At 42.0% G+C, this 9,662-nt stretch overlaps 1 protein-coding gene across 1 annotated transcript in view; it reads right to left on the bottom strand.

The window, feature by feature from the left end:
- Window positions 1-851: 851 nt before the first annotated feature.
- UBAC2 (UBA domain containing 2) overlaps window positions 852-9,662 on the bottom strand; it is a 90,219-nt gene continuing 81,408 nt past the window's right edge. The window contains exons 8-9 of the mRNA XM_065740830.1: window positions 4,487-4,609; window positions 852-1,079 (exon numbers count right to left, since the gene is read on the bottom strand). Of these exons, the coding sequence (XP_065596902.1) occupies window positions 972-1,079; window positions 4,487-4,609 (231 nt within the window). The 3' untranslated portion in view covers window positions 852-971. The remainder of the gene's footprint in view (window positions 1,080-4,486; window positions 4,610-9,662) is intronic.

Raw genomic sequence — 9,662 nt, 5'->3', positions numbered from 1 at the left:
CTGTGATCAATTGCTTCAGACAGAGAGGGTTCAGGAAACGTGGATCATCCGCAGCTCTGAAAGTAGAAAACTAGAACCACATAGAAAAGGTAGCTTTTATATTTTGCCTTTCAGATGGCACGTAGTCAGCTCAAAATAAGAACCTGGCGCAGCAGACACAGCACACGTCCATTGATACAGAAGCCTGTCTGAATCAGACGTGGAAATCATTCAAATCATTGCATTTCTGACCTCGTTGTATCATTCAATTCACCTTTATTGCTTCCAGTGAGTATCCTCATGCCCTGTGTCTGAACAGCAATTTACTCCATTTGTAAAATTTAAGTGTACAGTGGTCACTTAACCATCACTTGTAATACTTGTATCCTATCTGTGCAGTATTATGTGCTGAATGACAGCTTTTATTTTAAAAGGAATCCAGGAAATAAAATATTACAGGCATTAATAAAACTTTCTGGAGTGACGTAATAATTTCATAACACTTTAGTGAGTTGAACATGAAGTGACCGTCGAACACCTTATTACTGTAGTCAGAAATCAAGTACTGTAACGTAACATGTAAGCTAGAGAAATCAGAGGGGTCAACAAAGAAAACACAATGTTCCTTGATGGGTGAATCTGGTTGCTGAGGTTGTTGGAGCACGTTTTCTTAGTCATTCAGTCTGATAACATGTCTAACAACGATTTACAGGAAAAAAAACACCTACTTTATTTAAAAAATAAATTTAGGTGATATCCAGTAATAAGTAGAAACTAAATTTACTTTGAAAAGGATAACCAGAATAGAAACCACGGGTTGATTTGAAGGCTTGGGAACAGCTCACATCATCCAGCAAGCAGTCACGCGGAGCCCACTCCTCCTTCCTGCCGGCGCGGCGGGGCCGACCTGCACCAGTCTGTCCAGCAGGTGGCTGTGTCCTCTTCAGACACATACAAACCCGTGGGGAGAGTCCCTTCATCACTGAAAATCATCAGTGCTGCAGTAGAAAATTAGTGGCTACATTTAAGTCATTATTTGAAGCCCTCAAAGCTTCCAGAGCGTCTCCCCTGGAAAATCCCATCTCCATAAGTCGTGCAACCTGTAAGAGAAATAACATAGAACTACTGAAACAACAGTTTTATTAAGACGATGCATGCATTACCTATCACTTTTTTTCCACTGCTGATCTGTTCTGCAGCGTATTTGCGTGAAGAGCAGGCAAGCACAGCTCTGGACCACCATGAAGATGTACCTGCACCAGCATGCCTGAAAACACTGCCAGAGAGAGAGAGAGAGAGACGAGTGCTCTGTGACTGCTTATTCAGAACCAGCCTTTTGCTGTGTTTTCAACCCTGGCCCAGTTTTGAAAGGAGTGAACTAGAAAGAAAGCTTTGCTGTCTGGCTGGCATTTTTTCTGCTTTTCACTTTGGCGCCTTACATGACAAGGGCACCCTGACGGCAGGGTTCACTGCCCTTGAGAAGAACATGCCCTCGAGAGCCCAACCCTGAGCCAAAAGGGGGATCTTACAGCAGATGTGAAGACCAAGCAGAATGAAGCACGGCACGGGCAGCAGGAGGCACTCTCCACCCTGCCTGTGCCCACGGGTGGGCTGTGAGATGGGAGCCGTGGGCTCAGGAGCGGACTGGGAGCACTGGTGGCTCTCTGAAGGCTGGCACAGAGCCCGTTGCACAGAACCAAGCAAGCAGGAGTGCAGCCCCTCTGCATTCGGGGACACGTTAGCGACGTGCGGTGGTATCTGCAATGCCTTTTGGAAGAAAGGATTCAGGATTTTCAACCTCCCCTGATTTGGTGGCTTATTGAGAAATACACCCTGCTAGGTGTGCCTGGAGGTGGGTGTTCTGGTTCCCTTGATCTAAATACACCGTTACAAAATGTTTGAAAACTGCTACCTTGGCTGTCAGAATACAAAAAATTGTACCATCTTTTTTTTTTTTTTTTTTTTTTTGCATTTCCCCTTCTCGCTTCATCACCCAGCCCCAGTTTCTCACCTTCTTGTAGAGAGAGAAACAAATCATTACTTTCAACATCACTGCAACATCAAACTGGATCTCATAACCAGTAACTTTCTGAAGTTCCCTATTTCTGACTTTTCACCTAAGATAATGATTTTTATGAGAAAGAGGCCAGGCAATGGAAATAAAAGCTAACCACAGCAATACACTTCAGACAAAAGGTTTTTATAGCAGTGGCCATGAACTCTAACTTTGACTTTCAAGAAGTGGTGGATGGAGTTTCAATGTTCCCATTTGCAGAAACATCCAGAGGGCACGATGGGAAATCAATTTTAACAACAAAAAGCTCTTTTTATCTGAGTGTATTTTAATCACAGAAGTTGAATCCAGCAGGAAACAGAGTAGTGTGCTGGTAACAGTAACTGAAGGTACTAAAAAATGCACAAGACAAGCAGAGATGTTTCCACCAGACGTTGGTAATACTTGCAAATTTGAACCTGAAGAACAGATACTAACCTTGCACTTCTACCATTCTAAGACAATTTATAGATTTATCAGCACAAACCTGAAAAACCAAAGGTACTTGGATTACTTTCTGCCTTGCAAGGCAACTAGACAGCATTTCAGATGACAGCAACCAGGTGATCCCTTCAATGCATTAGAAAATGTAAGCATATATTGAAGTGCTTTCATACAGCTGAGCCTGGGCCAGGTTTGGAGTTCGAAGACAGCACGAGTTGGACTAATAATTATTACATGAGTTACAGCCCAACAACAAAAACTAGACATACAGAATTTGTCACTTTATTCCTGGCACTGAATAGGCTTTTTAGGCTGGTCAAAATTTTAGACTGGTCTAAGATGGTGCTCTTTAGTGGGAGAGTTTCTTGTCATAGAGTCACAGAATGGCCTGGCTTGAAAAGGATCAATCACAGAATGGCTCAAAGATCATGCGGTTTCAATCTCTCTGCTTTGGGCAGAGTCACCAACCACTAGAGCAGGCTGCCCAGAGCCACATCCAGCCTGGCCTTGAATGCCTCCAGAGATGGGGCATCCACAGCCTCTCTGGGCAACACGTTCCAGTGAAATACCACCCTCCGAGTGAAAAACTTCCTCCTAATATCTAACCTAAATCTCCCCTGGCTTATCTTAAAACCATTCCCCCTTGTCCAATCACTATCAACCTGTGTAAACAGTCATTCCCCTTCCTGTTTATTCGCTCCCTTCAGCTACTGGAAGGCCACAGTGAGGTCTCCCTGGAGCCTTCTCCAGGCTGAACAAGCCCAGTTCCCTCAACCTTTCCTCACAGGAGAGGTGCTCCAGCCCTCTGTCCTTCTAGTGGCCCTCCCCTAGACCCACTCCAAGAGCTCTGCTTCTTTCTTGAGCTACGGGTCCCAGCCTGGACGCAGTACTGCAGATGGGGCCTCACTAGAAGGGGACAATCACCTGCTGGCCACTTCTTTTTCAATGCAGCCCAGGACGTAGTTGGCCCTCCAGGCTGCAAGCATGCACTGATGACTCATGTCCAGCTTCTTGTCCACCAGACTTCCTTTTTTTCATTCATCGTTGTTTGTTGGGGTTTTTTTTATTATTTTATTTTATTTAACTTCTATGATGTAAGTCAGCAAGTTTTCAATCAAAACCACTGGTGCAGTTAATTTTGAACATAATCTAACACTGAATCAAAAGTAGAAACTGGATCACTGTAAAGATTTCTCTTTAGAACAATCTCATTTTAAACTAACTGGAAATAACAGCATGGCATTAGCAGGTATTGATTTGTCTCCTTAAAAAAGGAAAAAGGGAAAGAGAAATTAATCCTTGGAACCTGTTGTTGTTGAAGAATAGCAGAGACCTTAGACAATAAAAAGGTCAATGCAGCTAACTGCAGATGGGGTAAAACTCAAGAGAACTTGACTGTATAAAACAAATCCTGAATACAGAAACAAGATTAATATTCAGTTCTTAATTTTCCTAGTAAATCCTCACTTCTGAGACAACAAACTACCTACAAAAGTCTAAATCTACACTATAGGTCTAAATCTGTACTAGGCAAAAAAAGACAAACTTCTCTGTGGCAACAGTACACAAAATCAGTCAACCATGTTATGAAGGGAAACACCCAACAAATGTCTGCTGCAGCCCAAGGCTGGCACAACATTTTCTTTTCCAAACAGCCATGTAATCAAACTGGAAACCTAAGCTGGAGACCTCAGTGAAGGAAAAGTTGCATATCTACAGGGAAAATGATGAAATCTATTTGTCATTCTTCCTTTATTTGAAACACATATTAGCCCCACTTGTGACCTGTCTAACCTTTAAATATAAAAGCAGTAATTCCCAATTTGACATGCAAACTCTAGTTTGAAAGATGATAACAAGTTACTGTCCCTGTATTGTGACTGTTCATGAGATTTCTATTTATGCTGCTGCAGAGAATGATTAAGAAGTTGTGTCAACAGACAATAAAAAAAAAAAACAGAGGTAATCCACAGCAGTTTTTTTAATGAAATAATTAAAAATAATAATTACCTGCTCTTCAGAAACTTCGGTAGGTGGAGGCGTGTCTTGATCAGATGGGTGATGATCCTGATAATTCTCATTGTGTCTATGACGTAAAGGAGGAAACAGTCTATTCCAGTTAATCATACCACCCTGAAACCAGACACTGCTGTCAGTCTTTTCAAAAAGAACTACAGGTACTTTTACACATCAAGACCATCCACCCCACATAACAGGAAGGGCAAACATTTGAGCAAAATGCTTCTCTCAAACAACAAGAGCTGCTGAACCCTTTTGTGAAGTCAAAACTGGGACTTGTCACTGCTTTCCTAGCTACTGAAAGTAGTTGCTGTAAGCTCAGGAAAAGTGGCAATAAAGGGAAGAAAGGACTGTGTGATTTCTTGGTAATACTTCACATTTCCCATTCACTGTGGATGACATGGCTCAATACAGTGATAGGTTTCTGAGGCTGAAGACCCCGCTCTCTTCGTGACTTGTCTGGCAAGGGATGCAACAGCATGTCCTGCACGTGCTTGCTTTAAATGAGTAAGAGTGAAATAAAGAAGCAGGGAGAAAAAGTAAAGATGCTTGTCCCTGCATCCACAAAAACACATCAGGAAACTCAGAGCACGTGCTGCCGATCACAAGCCCAACTTGCAGGATACCCGTGATAGACTTTCCATGTCAGTGATTATTTCTGTGACACCAGTATGACTGTGACAGACTTTCAGACTTACCTAACGTATGGGAACTGCTGAATCACGACCTGAACCACTGATTGGTCACCTGAGGTGAGCATCAAGTCAGCCATAGGGGCACAGGTGAAGGTGATATACCTGTGTGAGTGGAAGGGGTGGAGCCTGGCTCCACCTCTCCCAAACCCCATTTAAGGGCTGACCACCACCAGGGAAGGATCTCTTCTTGGAGATCCCTCCCATGTGGAGTCCCCTGTGAGCCTTGTCATCCTGAAGGTGAACCATCTTCTCTTTTGTATTATTTGTATCCTATCTATATAGAACTACTCAAAATATACCATCATCTATATTATTTCTTTGTGAAGTACCATGCTTGGGAGTTATTTACCCCACACCTAACTTCACTGTATTACTAGTGCTGCAAAACCTAGCTACACGCCAGTGCCAAACCATTTCCTAACTACATGGTACTAACGTAAACACACAGCAGTAACGTAAGTATGGCATAAATCACTGAACTGAAACTTTAACAACCCAGCTTGGAGCTTTACAACAGTAAGACACATAGAATGCAAAGTGCAAGCTTTATCATTGCCTGGGAATGATCCACCTTCCTTTCACAAGCTTGCACAAACATTTTGGAAGGGATGTGGTATCACACCAGAACCTGCAAATGGGCAAGAGCAGCACCACTCACTCCCTCTGTTCTCTGCAGTGCAGCTGGTGTCCTTCTCCTCCTGACCTGCTCCCTCTGTTACCATGGAGAAGATCCCCCTCCCTTTCAGTATATATAGGACAAGGACTTCCTTCCTCTAGTTGCTCTGTTTTAGGTCTGTGCTGTCGTTTCTCAGAAGACCTTCCTCTTTAGAGTTTTTTTCTTCTCTCAGCTGGGGCTCTTCCTGCCTTTATGTGCTCCTGCAGCATTAAAAGCTCTCCTCTTGATCAGATCAGCAGCAGCTCAACCTGCTCCCAGACACACACACACACACAAAATCATTTATTTTGTTTTCCTGCCCTTTCCTTTGTTCTCTTTCATTGTCTCCCTGTGAGACCCAGCCAGCTCAGACACCACAGGGGGCAGTGCAAGAGCACACTTGAAAAAACAGCTGGGGAGTCATGAGATGTGACCTGTTAGATTGCAAAGTGTTCCAGTGTCTTATGGCACAGTGCTGATCTTCCCTAAGAAGATACACACCATCTATGAGTCACTTATCTTCAACACAAAGTTTCCACTATGAGCAATTTGGACTTCAAGACACTATCACATATCCACATTTCTACTTTACACACTGCATTAAGCATCTATTTAAAAGATTTTATCTTGAAGGATATCACATAAGCCTTGTGTTAGCCAAACAGTATAGTGCAGCAAAAGGAAGAACTGGTTTCTAGCTTAAACCTGGAGAGGGATCTCACACCTCCTACTGACAAGCCACGCTCCTCTGTGGTCTTGGAAAATCACATGTCATGTACTTCCCCATCTCTAGTTTCTCCTAGCTCAGAATTATTTTGAGTTTTAATTCATTAATTTTGAATTTCTGGAAGCCTACTAAGCTCTATAGTTCAGCAAGAACGCTGAACTGACGCTGCTTTACCTATGTGTGATCATTTCAAAGACCCGAGGAGGAGAAAATAACACTTCCAAGGGTCATTCACATAAAACTGGTGGATTGAAAAATGCCAACAGGATCACGGCACGTTTTTTGTAACACCAGAATTCACAGAGAATAATGCATTTTAAATATAAAATCTACAACACAGCCATTAATTTATCAGTATGCTGATGCATCTGAAGACTGAAATAAATGGGGTTTCCAGCTGTGCTCCCAGCTTCACCACCAAGCTACCTACTTCACCCTGTCCTGTGTGCTGACACGTAACACTACAAAGACATCTGCCTCTTTATCTTAAACTTAACATTTTAAATTAATGTGCACCAAATGCATTACCTGCAGTGAGAAATCCAGATTCCCTAGTAAAGTAGCTACGTAGTTTAGGAGGTTCATTATGGATAACTGGATGAAGCACAGACAGGGATGGATGAATTCAGAACAGCTTCAGGTAAAGCTTGCTAACTCGCTCCCAGAAATAAGAAATAGACTAGGCAAACTGGATCAAAATACCTATGAAAGGGTCCTTTTCAGTTGTCTTCAGAATATTTCAATTACTTCTGGAAACTGTGACAAACATCAGCTCTTGACTACATCAGTGATGAAAGAATATCTAAAGTACAACTAGAGAAGGCTAAAAGTCTTAATGCTGTACGAACACTGATCTTTAGGATTATTTACAACTTATTTTGGAGAGTCTATTTCTCAACTGTGTATTATTTCCCAGGCTGCACCTAAACCATGTATGTACGTTATGCTTCTTGATCTGTTAATGCAAGGAAGTTGTTTCTTCTTGTGGGCTTGCCTCTAGCTACACGATGGACATCTACAAAGTCAGATTTAAAAGAGCAGAGATCGAGGGAGTTGCAGTGGGAACTGCTACTGTGGGCCATTCCCTAAAAATAAGAAAACAGCAGGAACTGCTGCGAATGTCTCAGATCCATAGAAAATGGAGATCAAGGCTAAGGATTTCCAGTGTACACAGTGCCTTTGGGCAATGTTATTATCACAGCAAAAAATACACTAAGACCTAATTTTTAATCTAATTCAAAGTGAACTGCAAAAAATGTCTTACATTAACCAAACCTCTCAAATGCCAGTTAAAAATGTGCAGAGATTTCCAGGTCAATACTCTGCCTTGCCTCCCAGAATTTATTCTGCAGACCTTCCATTCACAATTTTAAGATGCATCCTGTTTTAGTGGGGTTTTTGTCCATGATAAGAAACTTACTCTGAGAAATGTCAGGAATATTTCACATGAAGATTCCCAAACTGTTGAATTTATTTAAGCAATGTTTCCAAGCCATCCAAAAGTCCCTACTGGAGATTGGTAAACATGTATGCCTTTTACAGGCGACTTGAAAAAAATTTCTAAAGCTGTACTACCAGTGATGGTAACCACAGTCAGCTCAAAGACCAGATCACCAAGCAAGCAAATCCACAGTGATGAGGCAGGTCCAAGATCAAGACCAGGAGTCAAATCAGTGGCTTAGGACCTGGATACGAACTCAAAAGCAGCTAATTCCCAGTTGAGGTGGGTGAGGCCCCAAGACTTCTCACAGACGTTTTTGACCACAGCTCTTTTTCACAAGTCTGCTCCAAGGCTGAAGAGTTGTACTATGTCAGAGGTGGCCCTCAGCAAAGGCAACGCAACCCTGGAAAGCCTCTTGGTCTGCTCAGGGTCACGACTGATAAACCAACTGCTTCCCCTAGTCAGTGCTCTGGGCAGACAGAAACCACTCATCACGTTACCCACACAAAGGTAGGACTTCTCGTTCATGCTTTCTTTCTTAGTTCAAATCTTTCATGACCAATTTCATGAAGATTTTCTGCTCCTTTAATAGAGGAAGGCAATCACTGAGAAAATCAGTCTACAAACTACCATTCATACAAATATTTTGTACAAACTGGTGATGGGCCCTGAGCTCTGCCTGCCGCACAGTCTTCCAGAAGTCATCAGGGAAAACTCATGTCAGAAAGAATGCTTCATCCAGTAGTCAAAGAGAAGGATGATGGACACATTTAAGGAAAGGCCTGTAAGCTCTCCCCACTCCATTCCTCTACAGCTGTAATTTTTTAACTAAAGAAAACAGCAATTTCCTTCGATGCTGTCAGTACAAAGACTGGGTGAACTGGTTGATGGCAAATTCTTTGTTACTATCTGACAGGAGACAAACAAATCAACAAGACCACCTATCAATCTCTGTTACATCAGTAATAAAAGTGGATAAGGAAAACCCTGGTGATGTTGGAACTTCTGTTACGGGAAAACAACAAATTAGTCACAAGCTTCAGATGACCAAACAAGGAGATGGAGGAATGGGGTAGATTAAGGGAATGGGAAAATGGCACCTATCCATGATAGAAAATATTATAAGGAAATACTATATTGATGAATTATTCTTGGTAACTGTCAGTGCTTAAGTTGTTCCTTCTTAGGTCACATCCTTGATTTTTTTTTTCCTAAATGGTGTCTGGGACAATACTGTTAACAAGGAAAAGAGTATCCCCTTTTCCTGCAGAACAAGACATTCATATCAGTTTAGAGCTAGCAAATATTGGTATAACTTGCTGAAATCCCAATTACATAACTTTTTTCACACCAAGGCAGCTCTCCCTGCTTCCCGTTGACATACTTGCCGTAGCATATTCTATAAAGCAATTCTTACACAAAGTTTGGTAAATAAACGCGTATCACAGACCACTAACAAATATTCACTGAAGTAGCTACCACATGTGCATGTATTTCAATTAGATTAATTTCAGCAGAATTGAAAATGCCTTATAGAAGTCCTCTTGATAATTCTTCATGTGGTTAAGATTTTTTTGATATTGTTATCTCCTGCATATGGTTAATGCCAACTTGCCATCTGTTTGCACAAACAGGAAACGCCTCCTGAT

Source organism: Cyrtonyx montezumae, unplaced genomic scaffold (genome assembly GCF_038088225.1).
Source record: "Cyrtonyx montezumae isolate F1298 unplaced genomic scaffold, pur_monq_1.0 scaffold_3, whole genome shotgun sequence".
NCBI classification, from domain to species: Eukaryota; Metazoa; Chordata; class Aves; order Galliformes; family Odontophoridae; genus Cyrtonyx; species Cyrtonyx montezumae.
Note: the sequence above shows the minus strand (reverse complement) of the source record. Positions and strands in the feature narration are given on the sequence as shown.